This window comes from Octodon degus, unplaced genomic scaffold (genome assembly GCF_000260255.1).
Source record: "Octodon degus isolate 3935 unplaced genomic scaffold, OctDeg1.0 scaffold00140, whole genome shotgun sequence".
NCBI lineage: Eukaryota > Metazoa > Chordata > Mammalia > Rodentia > Octodontidae > Octodon > Octodon degus.
The window spans coordinates 3,570,927-3,586,301 of NW_004524716.1; the positions used below are offsets into that span (position 1 = coordinate 3,570,927).

Sequence of the window (15,375 nt, forward strand, 5' to 3'; positions counted from 1 at the left end):
TTTTTTTTTTTTTTTAGATAAAGGCTTGCTATGTTGATTAGGCTGGCCTTGAACTCAATATGTAGCCTAGACTGGCTTCAAACTCCCAGTGATCTTCCTGCCTTTCCCTCCTGAGTGCTGGGATTATAGGCTTATGCCACCACACCCAACTAATGATGGTAATATTGATAGGGAAATCTCCACAAAACATAAACCTGAGATAGAAACTTTCTACAATAAAGCCAAAGGTGGAGTACATGTTGTTAATGAATTATGTAGCAACTGTGATGTCACTTGAAACAACAAAGCATTGGTTAGTGGTTGTGTCTTATTTGATACTAAATATGTGTGGCATAAATAGTTTGATAGTTTACAAAGAAAATAAAAAGTGCAAAATATCACAGAGAAGTTTTCTTAGAGGATTATGATTGAAACTTAAGATCATTTACAGTAGGGGAAAAACAAAATATGTCTGCCCAGGGAACTAGGCAAAATATTGTGGTGCACACTGGTGAGCTGGCAGGCGAACAGGCAGCCACAGCATCACAAAGACCCACTATGATAACAGGAGAACAAAATTTGGTAACTGTGCCTTCCAGGAAAGGACAGGAAGACAAAACACAATGATAGCAATGTAAACAATACTTGTATATGGAGCATGCAGTTGTCATGTGTGAAGATTGCCTTGGATATGGCATTTGAAGCAAAGCTTATTTCTGTACTAGATTTTTGTGTTTACATTGTAGTTCACATAGGTTTTCTTTTATTTTTGATGTTACATTTTAGGTTGTAAGCAAGTACACAGCTGATATGAAAATGTTGGTGTTCTAAGCACTCACTACATATTTGATATTTTATTTTATTGATATCATATTTCCCTGCTAAGCACGTGTTCTATAATATAATAGAAAATGCCTAACAAAACAGGATGAGAGAAATGACAAGAATGCTATATAGGCTGGGTGTGGTGGTGCAGGCTTGTAATCCCAGCATTTAGGAGGCTGAGGCAGGAATAATGCCTTGAGTTCTGGGCTACAAAGTAAGCTCAAGCCTAGCCTGAACCGCAGGAGCAATTCAAAAGGGGAAAAAAAAAAGAATATCACACTGGAAAGCTTGTGCTATCAGTGTGAGAGGCATACATGGAACATGCAGTTGTCACATGTGAAGACTGCCATGGGTAGGGCGGTTAAAACAAGGCCCTTTTTTTTCTCCTGGCGGAACCGAGGATTGAACACAGGCCCTTGCGCTTGCCAGGGAAGCACTAATCCCACTAAGCCATCTCCCTAGCCCCGCAAGGCTTATTTTTGCAGTAGAGTTCTATTGGCATTTTCATTGCAGTTCATATAGGAATTAATTTCTGATGTCTTTTAGGTTTTGTAAGCAAGTACGCAGCTAATGTAAAAATGTTAATGTTTATTCTACATGTATAGTGCATAATGAAAATTTAAGACTTTATTTTATTGATATTTTATGTTCCTGTTAGTTACACACTATATGATATAATAAAAACCTCCCAACAGCAAGTGTGTGGAGCATGCCAATGTCGTGTGCAAACTGCCTTAGGTGTTACAATTGAAATAAAGATTTTTTTTTTTGGTAAAGTGCTATTGTTATTTTCATTGTAATTCATATAAGAATTTATTTGTGTTCTTTTTTAGACTTAGTACACCAAAAATCAGCCAGTGTTGAAAATTTTGATGCTTTTTAAATGAACAATAAATATTAAAAACTCAATACTTTTTTGTGCTATTTTTCCTGTTAAGTACTCATTGTTTAATATAACGAATTTCATAAAATTAAAGTTAATAATTCCTCAATAAAAATATTCTAAAGAATAAACATGGATCTGACAGAGCCATGTTTATATGCCCTGATATCAAAATTATTCCCATGTCCCAAATTAATGTTGCTATACTACTCTATTAAAACAGACACACTGCCTGTGTTATTTCTGTTTGTGTGTGAATTCCATAGATGTAGGTATTTTTTTGCTAAAAGTTTTCAAGTTTAAAAAAATTGTTGTAATCCTAGCACGCACTTACTTTCTTTCTCTTTTCTTTTCTTTTCTTTTCTTTTCTTTTCTTTTCTTTTCTTTTCTTTTCTTTTCTTTTCCCTCCCTCCCTCCCTTCCTTCCTTCCTTCCTTCCTTCCTTCCTTCCTTCCTTCCTTCCTTCCTTCCTTTCTTTTAAAAAATATCAATTTGACCCATTCACACTTAAAACCGTACCAAACAAGGAAAAGGATAAACAGAGATGGAAACATATAGGAGCCTCCCAGGAGCCTAAGAAAACAACTCTTCTTGTCTGTAGTGAAGAAGTCCTGACTCTAAAAATCACCCTAAAATCCCTTAGAATTCCCTATCAACATTGGAAGCAGGAAAAGATCTTATAATCAACAATAGCTGTTTGAATTTGGATATTGTATATGAAGTCGTTCATCAAGAGTGGTGTGGGAGTTTGGAATGTTAGGCGTTCCTACCTATGTCAATGTAATAGCTTTCTGAAGGTTTTTAAGGATACTTTCCTTCCTATCACACTACCACCAGAATGTATTTGCTGGCAAAGCTGTTTTTTATCCAACGCTGTGGGAATGATTTAAGTGAAAGTTGACAGAAGTCCTGAAGAGAATTTGTTCTGCCAAGAATAAGTTGGGTGTGTGTGTGTGTGTGTGTGTGTGTGTGTATATCAGTTCTGGTCAGCTGTGCTGACAGAGCTGCAAGAAGATGCTTTCCTGAAGGCTAATCAAGGCCCCGCAGACAAAGCTCAAGGAAGGATGCCCCTACCTCCGGAAGTTGTGAGCCAGTTGCTGTTTATAACCAGTGTACAATAGAACTGGAGAGTAAGTCTGCTCAGCTGGTAGGAAAAGCTTTTTGGCTAAATTTCATATTCGAGGAAATAGTTTATGGACACCTCTATGTGACAGGAAGGAATGTGACAGTGACTGTAAGTATTTTTGTATATTTGGGTCAAAGATGTGGTATCAGAAATGTAGGAATTTCAGTCACTGATAAAAACAGGTATTTTATTTTGAAGAACAACAGTTATTGAGCACCTTCGATTCTCTTTAACAGGTTGTCTGTGCAATTGAGCTAATAGTAGAGTTGAAATAGGGTATGTGATAGACTAATATCTATCAACATAAGGACCCCTGTTGGTATATGTGCAAACTAACTGACTTGCTGTGGATGTATACATGAAGTGTTTAGTTAGTCAGTGTATTTCTATATATGTATGCTTTTTTTTTTTAAATTTTATTTATTTGTGTGTGTGTGTGTGTGTGTGTGTGTGGCCAGCTCAGCCCACCAGGGGGCGGGGCTGGCTGGCATGTGGTGCTGGGGGATTGAACCGCGGTCCCTGTGCTTTGCTAAGCTTGTTCTAAGTAGGTGCTTTAGACCACTGAGCCATCTCACCAGCCCCTGCTTTTTTTTTTTTTTTAAACGGGGACTCAAATTCAGGACTTGTGCTTGCCAAGCAAGCGCTGTGCCACTGATCTACATCCCCAGCATGTATGCTTTTTCTAATACTCAATTGGCCCTTCTTTGATTAAGAGAAAGTTTCATAAAGAACTGGTTACTACAGACTGAGCGTGGTGGTACTCCTCGGTAATCTCAGCACTCAGGAGATTGGGGCAGTAGGATCACGGAGAGTTGAAAGCCAGCCTGGGCCACACAGTGAATTCATAGCAAGACACAATCTCAAAAACAGACAAACAAAATTGGCTTATTACAAAATAATGTTTTCCACTGCTATAGGTAATTCTTATAAGCCCTCTATATTTAACCGTAAGGAATTAAATATGTCAGAGTATTAAACCTGACAATTTGAAAAATGTTACATTGTCATATTTTCTCAGTATTGTTATACCACTATTTTAGGATTAGCTTTATGGAGTTGAATTATAGACACATTTTTTTATTCCTGTGATGTAAATTAATTGTTTGGGGAATAAGCAGGCAATGTTTTAGTGTGGTTTAAATTGAGGAATTATATCCTGTTTTAACTTTCTTGTCTCATTTTAATAGGATTATTCAAGACAAAGTTGCAGCTATTTTCAATGAGGGGCAATGATCAAAATTACTCTTTTTAAGAAGACATTTGCAAGTTAAACATGAAAGAAAGGTACTGGAGTCATTTCACTTCAAACAGGATAAACTGTATAATATTTCCCTGTCACTTTTGATGGAACCGTTATAAGATTCATCACTTGCCATGCACCCAACAGGGAACATGGATGTTGGTTTTTCTCGTTTTGCTGTTCAGACGCTGTCGAGAAGCCACTGCAAAAATATCAAACAAAAAATTTCCCAGTGGGAAGGAAGGACTAATGGGACATGTAATCCATCCAAGTGGCATCCAAAGGACTTTGGAGTGAGATACAGCTGTCACCAAGAGATTCTTCCAGTGAAATGTCCTGCTGCGGAGAGAAAGAACAAAAAGTTGGGTATAACCAGCTCTCCTAATGTGGGTTTAGATATGAATGAAGATGCCGAAGTCCATGATCCAAGTGAGGATGAAGGTGAGAAGCATGACTATGATGATACACACGCCTTTAAAAGTGAATCGGAATCCACTTGGGTGTGTTCCAGGGTCAAACAAATTGAAAGCTGGAAAGAAGTTGTGTTAGGTCCAGAGACTTCATTACCTCCAGGAAACTTCTATACCTCACAAATATTGTGGAAGAAAATAGAAGCCCTTCCTCCTGATAAAGTCATAAATTTGGCTTTAGAACCTTGTGGCCCTTCAGAAAACAAATTGAATTGTAGCATTATAAATAGTTCATATGGAATGACCAAGAGCCTAGATAATATTTACTCTGAACCTGAGGGGCAAGAATGTGGACCTTCTATAAACCCTTTGCCAAAGCCACGCAGGACATTCAGGTACTTGTCAGAGTCTGGTGTTAGGCCATATGAAGAAAGGGACTGTGACAGAAAACACTGTGAAAATAGGTCTTGTGCAGGATCTACTTTGGCCTCTTCTCACGAACCTGAACCAAAGAAATATGGTGGAAAAATCAGAGGGAGATCAAAAAGGTATGTTTTTATCTTATACAAAATGATTTGCAAATATTTTTTGTTTAGGATTAGTTCCTTTTCTTTTCAAATGAATTTTAATTTCCTAGCTTAGCTTACAGCCTTAATTTGAACATGTTGATGTTGACTAACATAGAAGGAACATAAAAAGAGTAATTAGTAGAAGTATAGGTGATTTCTAAAACAATTTTCTAGCATAGAATATCAGAAAACCTTCCAGTCTATATCTTTGGTTTGTTTATTTAGGTTTTGGTGTTTTGTTTTTGTAGACAGCATCTCTATGTATTTCAGGCTGGCCTTGAATTCACTGTGTAGAGGAGGCTGGCCTATAACTTGCTGTATTCTCCTGCCTCAGTCTCCTGTGTGGTGGGATTACAGGTGTGTGCCACTACACTGGCTTCTTATTTGTATCCTTAAGAATTCCCAGGGTCTAGTGTGTCTAAAGACTGCTACTAAAGATCTGAATTTAAAAAAAAAAAAAAAAAAAGAATTCCCAGGGCCGGGGAGATAGCTCAGTAGAATAAGCGCTTTCCTGGCAAGCTCAAGGGCCTGAGTTCAATACCCAGTTCTGAAAAAAAAAAAAAAGAAAAAGAAAAAGAAAAGAAAACAAACAAACAAAAAAAAGAATTCATAGGGTCAGATATGGTGGCACAGTGCCTGTACTCCCAGCACTCAGGATGCTAAGGTAGAAGGATTGCGAGTTTGAGGTACAAGAGCCTGTTTATCTAAAAGCAACAACAGAAACAAATCAGAAAGAGGAGAGCCAGGCAAGGTGGTACATGCCCAGTACTGTGAGCCCAATATTTAGGAGGATGAGGCAGGAGGGTCTCCACGAGTTTGAGGCTAGTGGGCTACACCCAAAAAAAGAGAGAGAGAGAGAGAGAGAGAGAGAGAGAGAGAGAGAGAGAGAGAGAGAAAGGAAAGGAAGCAAGCAAAACAACACAAAGGATTTGCCTACTTTTAATGAAGGAATAAATAAGCCTAGGGAAGAGCATGACTGAAAAAATAAACCAAAATACATCATCTATAGGTACAAATTTCCTATGATGACTATGATCATTGTGTATATCTAAAATATACTAATAAACTTAATTTTGAAAACATGAATATGGTTGCTTAAAATCCTTTAGTTTTGTGATGTGCATAGAGGGCACCAGTGTAGTTTATTTTTACATCTTTGATAAAAACACCTTTATGATTCCTCACTCAAATCCTTTACTTATCAGTTTCTATTTAAAGATTACAGTTTTGAAAGATATAACATTAAAATATATCTCCTTTCCTAAGGAAATCCTTTGAATTTGAGGATATTCAGCACTTTCGAAATCGGAATTCACAGAAGATTCATGAAGTGCTTGGGAGAAATTCTGGTTCAGCACTTTATTACACGCAGTCTGAGGATAATATCTATGAGGATATCATATGTAGGTGTACACAACTTTGCAATTAAATTTAATGAGTATGTATTTAATGATGCCTTTAATTATAGGATAGTATTGTCTTTTATAATCAAACACATCTTGGTCTACATTTTTCTTTGCATTATGGGTACCTTTTATGTGTAAATTTTTTCACTCTAATGAATTTTACAACCAGTGCAGTGTATTACTCATTTCAAAAGTGAATGCTTACAGTATAGTATTTTGAAAATGTTTTAGCTTGGTTTGACACCTGAATAATTTATAGACTTAAAATTCCATTGATCTGTTTTTTTTTTTTTAGTACAAAAGATTGAACTCAGGACCTTTCACTTTCCAAACAAGCACTTGTTCTACTAAGCTGTCTCCCTGGCCCCAAAGTTCCATTGATCTTAAGAACCATGTTCCTAGTGGCCAGATAGCACAGTGGGGCACCCTGAGATGGCCATGGAGAGTGGACATAGTGGTACACATCTGTAATCCCAGCACTTGGGAGGCTGAAAACAGGAGGATCACTACGAGTCCGATCAGTGTAATTAGACCCTGTACTAAATACATTTTTTAAAAAAAGAACCATATTCCTACAGCAGAGAAGAAGAAGAAAACAATATAGTCAGTTTTTAAAATTTCTTTTGCTATGTTCAGTCTCTTTATTTCCATTTAATTATGTTCCTCTGAGCAATTATTGTTGTTTTTCAAGATCCCACCAAAGAAAATCCATATGAAGATATTCCAGTGCAGCCTTTGCCCCTGTGGAGATCCCCTTCAGCATGGAAGCTACCACCCACTAAAAGTACTTTCAAGACACCCAAGGTACAGTTAGAGGATTAAATGAGAAACATGAGTCTTGTTTATGTGGTATACAGAAAAGTTAAGATGTTTTAACTGGGGCCAAAACTAAGAGGCACTATTATGTAAGTTTTATTGTTGGTGGTTTTGGAGGAAATAAATGTTTTTTTTTTCTTTGCTTTGTTGTTTTGTTATCATTTGAACACCTCAAAAAATTTGAATGTAAAATAAATAAATAAAAAAAAATTTTGAATGTAAGTGCCTTTAGATGGGCAGTTTTCAGTTTACCATGGTTCCTACTGCTCCTTCTTAGTCTCCCATGAGCCTGTGACCTAAACTACCCATCTGGTCTCTGAGACTTCTGAACCCTATGACTTGAGTTATGAGATTATTTTTTTAAACAATATTTATTTATTTATTTATTTATTTATTTTGTGGTCTGCTCAGCCCACCCTGGGGGAAGGGCCAGCACAGCATGTGGTGCCGGAGATTCCTGCACACTTGCCCAAGCTTGCCTGAGCAGGCACTTTAGACCACTTTGAGACTATGCTGAATTGTTCTCTAGGAATTTGATTACATTGTAGAACACTGAATTCTAAAGCTGAGAAGCTTCTTTATCAGTGCTAAGAAAGAGTATGGTGACATGCCAGTTCCTGCTATGATGTCTCTCGGGTAGGTGAATGTTCAAGAAGAAGGGGGTGGTGAATGAAAGCAAGAGACAGGAAAAGGAATATTGTGGGACTGTCCTGCTTCAAGGTTGTATAGGGTGAGATTTTTGGGCTTATGTGCAAACATGAGAAGTATAGAATTCTTTATCCTATTTTTAAAATATCTAATTTTTAAATGCTTTTTTATCATATTATGTAGGGACTTAAAGTTCAACATATCAATACTTGATGAAAAATACCTGTTCCTTATTATGCCTAAGATGTTTGAAATGCAGTGAGATAGTGAGGTTAAGCTTGATAGCCTAAATCGTTTGATAATAACAATAAGCTTGTCTTCTGGATGGTTAACAACCTAAGTTTGCAGACCAAAATTAGAGAAAAAGGAGGGCTACAAGGAAAGCCAACATTTTGGCCCTAGCCTTCTAAGGTCAATTAAGACTCAGGACATATGAGAACTTGTACTGTAACATCATGTACCTCGGTAGTGTCCCAAATTTTCTGATCAAGAAGATTATGGGGCCAAAGAGGAAAGTGATCGATGACGTAGAGTGTGCCTAAGGAGAGTCACATGGGGAGAAGACACTCTCTCAGGCTTTCACAGAGAGCACATTGGCCAAGCAATGGCTGTGACTCATCCACATGGCTGCACTGACAAAGGTTCTACAATCTGAGGTACAGGATCTCAGGATAAATCCTGAGGGGATTTCACTGACCTTCTCAGACCCAAAGCTATAACTCTTGTTGCATAGGTCCTGCTTTACCTTGGTCTTAACCATTCAGTAGAAAAGTATGAAGACGAAATATAGGAAATAAAGCCATGCTGTTATGTTGAGCTGTGGGGGACTCAGGTCAATAATTTCTGACATTGCCAGTTAAACAGAAGACCCAATGCTATTGTGGGCTACTGGACTCTTTTAGAATATTTTGCTGAGTTTACACACCTATAATATTCAATAACGGAACTTAGAAAAAATGGGGTATACTGATGAATGCCCATTTTGTATCTGTGTATTCAAAGTGGTTGGGATAGATATATAGTTGCATTCTCTTAATGAATAGAATGATTTTTTCTAATGGTGTTTGTAAGTAGGATCACAAGTCTGCATCTTGTACAGCAATTAACCACTAAGAAGAATGTATGCAGTGTATTATTTGTTGAAACTGTACTTTCGATTTGATTTGAAACTGTCTCATTGCTATCTGTTTATCAATAAAACTTTGAAAAAAAAAAAAGAAAGAGTATGGTATCCTCATTTGAGATTATTTTAAAGGAAAAATAAACATTTTCCTGGGATAGCTTTGGCTTTGCATGAAGACGCGGGTGTTAACCAGATGAACTTACCAGTGTGTCTTCTCCTATGCCAGCTTCCTCCCAAACCACAGTTCCTTCACCGAAAGACTGTGGAACTGAAGAACTCCCAAGCTTTTGTACGATCCAAGTTTACGAAGGATGCCACTTTGCCTGTCACTTTAACCGAGTGGAAACTTTTCAGAGCTGGAGACGTTGCGAACCGAAAAAGGAGAAATCTTCCAAGGGTGAGGAGTTCAGTATTGCCATTCTTCTTTTCTTATTTCAATATTTCTGCAAATGAGAATAAACAAACATTAAACTGAAATGAATAATAGGTTTTTAACTGACCTATCGGAATGGAAAGATATGGAAAGCAGCCTTAAGTTTTAAACTTTTGGTTATGCAAGAAAAACTGCACGAATGGCTTTTGCCATGGTTTCTTTATTAATTTGGAAAATTGATATCATATGGAGGGCTTCACTTCCATTACGTTAGCTGTCTGTTTTAACGAAGTAACAGATACTCGTTAAAGGGGCATTCTGTCAAGCTAGTTTTGGTATTGTTCCCACTCATCCATCAAAGTGGCTTCAGTTTTTTGTTTGAATTTACAGATTTTCAGTAGTGACAAGGTAAATACAGTATATACAGAATATTGGGGGCAAAATTTTCATTCAGAGGAGAAAAAAAGAGAAGTTGAACTGTTACTTGGAACTAAAACTTACCAGCAGTGATACCAAATAACTTCTTTCTCAAGGGAAAAAGGCAGTTAAGGCTGTGTATGATGCCAACTCCGACAACTGCAACCCAGAAAAAAAATTGAGATTCTATGTAGACAGATATATTGTCTTTTAGGAAAGACTCCTAAGAAATTATGTGTAAATATTGCTCTTTAATTCAGAGTGTTTTCAAGATTAACAAAATACTATGCAGATAATATATAGCCAAAAGAAGTCAAATTATTTAGATATCTTTCTTACTCTCATTTGAATTAGTTATGTGTATTCATTTAGCACACAATTTTTATGCCTGATTTTAACATGAAACTAAAGTCACAGCTTTTTCTTGGCTTAGTTTCCACTTTTTGGTTCCCTGGGAAATACTCTGCTCCGCAGTTCATTTCTTTCTGTTTCCTGCCCTCCCTTTTTAAAACTCACAGGTTTGAAAAACTGCCAGCCATCCAGCAGTAGCATTCTCCTGGGGTAGATCACGCTCACACAACAAAGCAGCTTCCCACGTGGTCCGGAAATAGCAGATCATGTGTTCTTTAGGGGAAGAATACTAATACCTAAGGGACTGCATTAAGGTTCTTTTTTTTTTGGCAGCACCGGGGCTTGAACTCAAGACCTTGTGCTTGCCAGGCAAGTGCTTATTCTACTGAGCTATCTCCCTAGCCTGCATTAAGATTCTTAAAATATTAGGATGGCATTAGTACATTTACTCCTTTGCGTTGTAGGGTTAAATGAGGCCCAAGGAGATTTTCCAGTGTTTTAAATTTCATTTGTTAGTATTTTATGTACTGCGAATCTCAAGGGCTCAAAATTTAACCTCTTAGGCAGAGTGCAGCGGCCAGGGTTCAATTTCCAGCCTGCTCTGCTGGCTCCATCCCCAGGGCATGCTGAGGCTGTGATTGAGACGGGCGTGGTGGCGCACGCCTGTAATCCTAGCACGTGGGAGGCTGAAAACAGGAAGATCACTGTGAGTCCAATCTATGTAGTGAGATCCTGTAGACCTTGTACTAAATATATTTTTTAAAAAAAATTTAACCTCTTTCTGATGATAGGTAGTATGCTCCAGTTCTTCCTGTTTTAGAACTTTCCAAAAGGTTTTTTTTTTTTTTGAGAAACAGAATGAAAGAAAACGGTGATGAATATTGATTGTTGGCTAGGGACAGGTGATTAGTATTTCTACGTTTGACCCTTCTCAGATTGTCCTTTCATGATGTCACATATGCAGTCTGGCTTTGAAGTATTTTCAAGAAAATATTCTGTAGGAAAAACAGTTTTTATTTGTATTCCCTCTGATGAGAAGCAAAGAAAAATGAAATTATTTTCATCGCTCTGATAAAAGTAAAGAAAATTGTTTTCACAGTTTGAAAATCACTGATCTAATCCATATGCCTCCTTCCTACCCTTTCTTTTTCTACTTTGAAGGCCTATGTGGGATTGTTTGCTACAGCCTAAGCCCTGCTTTTTTTTTATATTGTTGTGTCAAGTGCATGCAGTTGTATGATTTCTGTCATTTCTTAGAGGATTGTACTGTGTTTCCTGCAACTAACAGGTGAAGATAGGCTCCTCTTCCAACCTCATAATAATCAGGATTTAAATTTATCACTTTACCTTCTATTTGAGAACAGTAGTTTCCTTTCCTTGTAGTATTTAAATATACTTTTGAATATTCTTTTCAATGTACATTAATAAATTATGCTATTTTTGTGTTTGCTGTAGTGGTGCATGCAGGTAATCACAGCAGTAGGGATTGGGAGTTTGGGGCCAGCCTGGGGTACACAGTGAGTTCAGAACCAGCCTAAACTGTATAGAAAGAGCCTATCTCAGAAAAGAAAAGGAGGGAGAAGGAGGAGAAAAGAAAGGGGAAGAGGAAGAAGAGAAGAGAAGAGAAGAAGAAATCATTGATAACTTTTCACCCAAATTCAGCTATAAAAAAGTAAAAGAATAAACTCATCCAGAAATGTAGACATAATCTACATCTTAAATGCATGTTTCTGATGTTTTTCTCTTGCACTGGACTGATTTACAGCCTGTTGATTGCCAAGACTGCTAGAGAGGATGGGGGGAAAAAAAAGACTGCTGGAGAAACAAGGATGAAAGCGAAACTATTTTCCTCAAGCAAGTTTGTTGATTGTCATCTAATATAATGATCCTTACAGTTGTAATTCTAGGCATTGTGCTCACTTAAGATTAACATAAAAAGTATGGAATCTTAAGGTAAAAGCACTCATGGAAAAACCATTTTATTCATTCATTCATTCATTCATTCATTTAATTTTTGCAGTAGTAGGAATTGAACTCAGGACCTTGTGCTTGCCAGGCAAACACGTATTCCACTGAGCTATCTCCCCGGCTCCTCTACTATAATTCTTTGTTACATAAAGAATGTGTGTCTTTATTTCTTATCATTCCATGTCACAACATGCAGGCAAGGTGGCTACTGCACTCTCTAAAACGACCAAGCCATTATTAAATGCAAGTTTTTGCTTGCCCAGAATACTTTGTGTCTCTAGCTGTTTCTGTCTCTTTTTCAGACACATGCATAGCTTTCTTCACAGTCAAGGAAGAATTGACTAGTGCTTATTAGGGAGAAGCAGATATATATATATATATATAAAATTGAAAAATAAATGGTGTTAGATTGACATGGTAGTATATGCCTGTAATTCCAGGACTGTGCGAGGGTGAGGCAGAAGAATCACAAATTTGAGCCCAGACTGGCCAACCTAGTAACTTAGCAAGATCTCGTCTTAAATAAAAATTGGCTGAGACCGTAGCTCAGTACAGACCCTGGGTTCAATCTCCAGTACTGCCCTCGCAAAAAATTAATTAATTTAAAAATGAGTGGAAAAGGGATAGAAAAGCAATTTTGTACTTGAGCATATTTGATAATCTCCTATTTTTATGAAATATTTCTAAAACAAATTGTAATGTTTATACTCTCAGTAGTAAATTACATTGTTTGACCAAAACTTCACTTCGGGAGGCTGAGGTAGGATGATCACATGTTTGCAACCAGGCTGGGTAACATAGCAATTTAATGTGACCCTGTCTCAAAATAAAAAGTAAGAGCTGGGCCTGGAGGCACACACCTGTAATTCGCACACTGGGAAGGCTGAAGCAAGAGGATTGCTGAGTTTAAGGCTAGCCTGGGCTATATAGTGAGTTCAAGATCAGCCTAAACAGCCTGAATTACATGAGACCCTGTCTCAGATAGCTAACTAGCTAACTAGATACATACACACATATATACATACATACATAGGCAGGCTGAAGCGTTGAGGGTGTAACTTAGTGCAAGGCTCTGGCTTCTATCCCCAGTACTGCAAAAACACCAACAACAACTTCCCAAGTGTGATTATATTCTTGCTAGAAGAATTCCTAGAAGAAATAACTGAGCTTCATGCTTTCTTCCAAGCGAATGAATGTTTCTCTTTCTATTCTGGGCAAGCAAAAACTTGCATTTAATAATGGCTTGGTCGTTTTAGAGAGTGCAGTAGCCACCTTGCCTGCATGTTGTGACATGGAATGATAAGAAATCTCCCAGAGGGCTGGGGAGTAGAATATATGTGTACCTGGCAAGCATAGTGTCCTGAGTTCAATCCCCAGTACCGCAAAAAGAAAGAAAGAAATCTCCCAGAGGGGCTTGCTGGATTCATCTGGAAAGAAGTCACCTTACTCATCTTATATGGAAGTGATATTTTGTTCGTATAGGATCTTGCTATATAGTTTAGGCTGGCCTTGAACTGGACTCAATATTTGAAAAATATGTCATCTAAATATCACTTAAAATGAAAATTGAAAGAATATTTTATTTATAAAATACATCTCTAAGTTAGAATCACCAATTAAATCATCAAGCTACAGACCTTATGTTGGTTTTAACTTGTATTTTCCTGGTCTTCTCTCAGCTTGTATTGAAAATAGATGATATATTTCAATCCAAGAGAGGAAAGAAGAAGGTAAAGTTGTACCCTTACACTGGAAAGGAAGTACTTCCTTCAAAAGGTAAGAATTATAATTGTTTCAGGGACCGGGGAGATGGCTCAGTGGAATAAGCCCTTCCCTGGCAAGCTCAAGGGCCTGAGTTCCATCCCCGGTTCTGCCAAAAAAAAAAAAAAATTATAATTGTTCCAGATACTTTTGATATCAACCTTTGAGGAGAGAATCACTATAAAACTTAATGTCTATAAAGTGAGTTATTTTTAATTTACTTTCTTGACTGTACAACTTTAGTATAAACTTCTTTAGAGCAAGGGGTCATTTTTCCAATTCTTTTTATTTAATTCTGTCCCAAGTAGTAGTAAGTATTAGGTGAGTAAATAAATGAAAAAAAAAATCACTAAAAAACCATTGACTCTAATTTTCATAGGCAGTTTGAATCTTTGTTTTGTAGTCCTACTTTGATTTATAATCATTCGCCAATATAGACTCTTTTAGTAAAGAAATGAAAATAGTAGGTATACATAGATGAGAAGTGTGTAGCACTCAGCTTGCAGTCATAAGCTTGTAAGTCGTAAGTTCTGTATTGTAAATGGTTAGAAAAAACTTATCCTGCCAAGCATAGTGTCCATGCCTGTAATTCCAGTACTTTAGGATGCTGAGGCAGTGGGAATCACAGAAAGTTCAAGGCCAATCTCGGCAATTTAGGGACCTAGTGAGACCTGTTTCAAAATAGGAAATTAAAAAAAGGGCTGAGGAGATGCAGCTCATTGTAGAGGTCCTGAGTTCATTTCTCAGTGTCCCCAAAATCCTATTTCCTTAATTAGGAAACTTTTAGTATTTAAAAAAAAGAAAAAAGAAACTTTCAGTATTTATAATGAGTTATTAGATTTTCATAAAAGCTATGATGGTTTGGGGTGTAGGTTGGTGGTAAAGCACTTGCCTAAGATCAAGAGGCCCTAGATTTCACCCCCAGCACTGTAAAAACAGAACAAAAACAGGTGATGTGAGTCTAAACTTTTTCACAAAAAATATATAGATTATAGAAATTTTTATTTATAAGGTTAGCTAAGTGAGAATCAGCAGCCAAGTCATATTAGAGGAGAGTGCTTCCTACTTTTGCAGTGTTCTAAATAAAGACAATTAAATTTCCCCTAAAAATCTGTTCTATGTTATAACGACTTCCTATCTGAAAATACAATCCTGTGTTTCTGCTTAGACTCTGTTCCTGCTCTGTGATGACTGTGTTCAATCACAGAACCACAGACAACAACAAAATCAACTTGTCACTATTTTTAATGTGAGCTTTCAGATTTTTCAGAGCACTTTTAAAAATACGCTTCCTTCTTCTCCTGTGGGGAAGAAACGTCTAGTTGTGCTGTCTCCTGTCTATCCAAGGAGTTAGGCACCAGTGAAGATTCACAGGAGAAGCTGAGTCCCCGGAGGAAGCATACCTTCCTCAAGGGTCATGGCTGCACCAAGTCTGGTCATTTCCTGTCACCAACAATGACACTCAGTTTTTCTTTTTTTTT

The 15,375-nt window shown here is 37.2% G+C and overlaps 1 protein-coding gene across 5 annotated transcripts in view; it reads left to right on the forward strand.

The window, feature by feature from the left end:
• The window catches only part of Dennd2c (DENN domain containing 2C), a 98,736-nt gene that overhangs the window by 52,405 nt on the left and 30,956 nt on the right, over positions 1 to 15,375 (forward strand). For 4 of the 5 annotated variants that reach the window (XM_004641679.2, XM_023701725.1, XM_023701726.1 and 1 more), the window contains 5 exons: positions 4,000 to 5,010; positions 6,298 to 6,434; positions 7,129 to 7,241; positions 9,251 to 9,421; positions 13,813 to 13,909. In XM_004641679.2, coding sequence (XP_004641736.1) covers positions 4,187 to 5,010; positions 6,298 to 6,434; positions 7,129 to 7,241; positions 9,251 to 9,421; positions 13,813 to 13,909 — 1,342 coding nt within the window. In that variant the 5' untranslated portion in view covers positions 4,000 to 4,186. The remainder of the gene's footprint in view (positions 1 to 3,999; positions 5,011 to 6,297; positions 6,435 to 7,128; positions 7,242 to 9,250; positions 9,422 to 13,812; positions 13,910 to 15,375) is intronic. The other variant, XM_023701728.1, reaches the window with a different exon arrangement.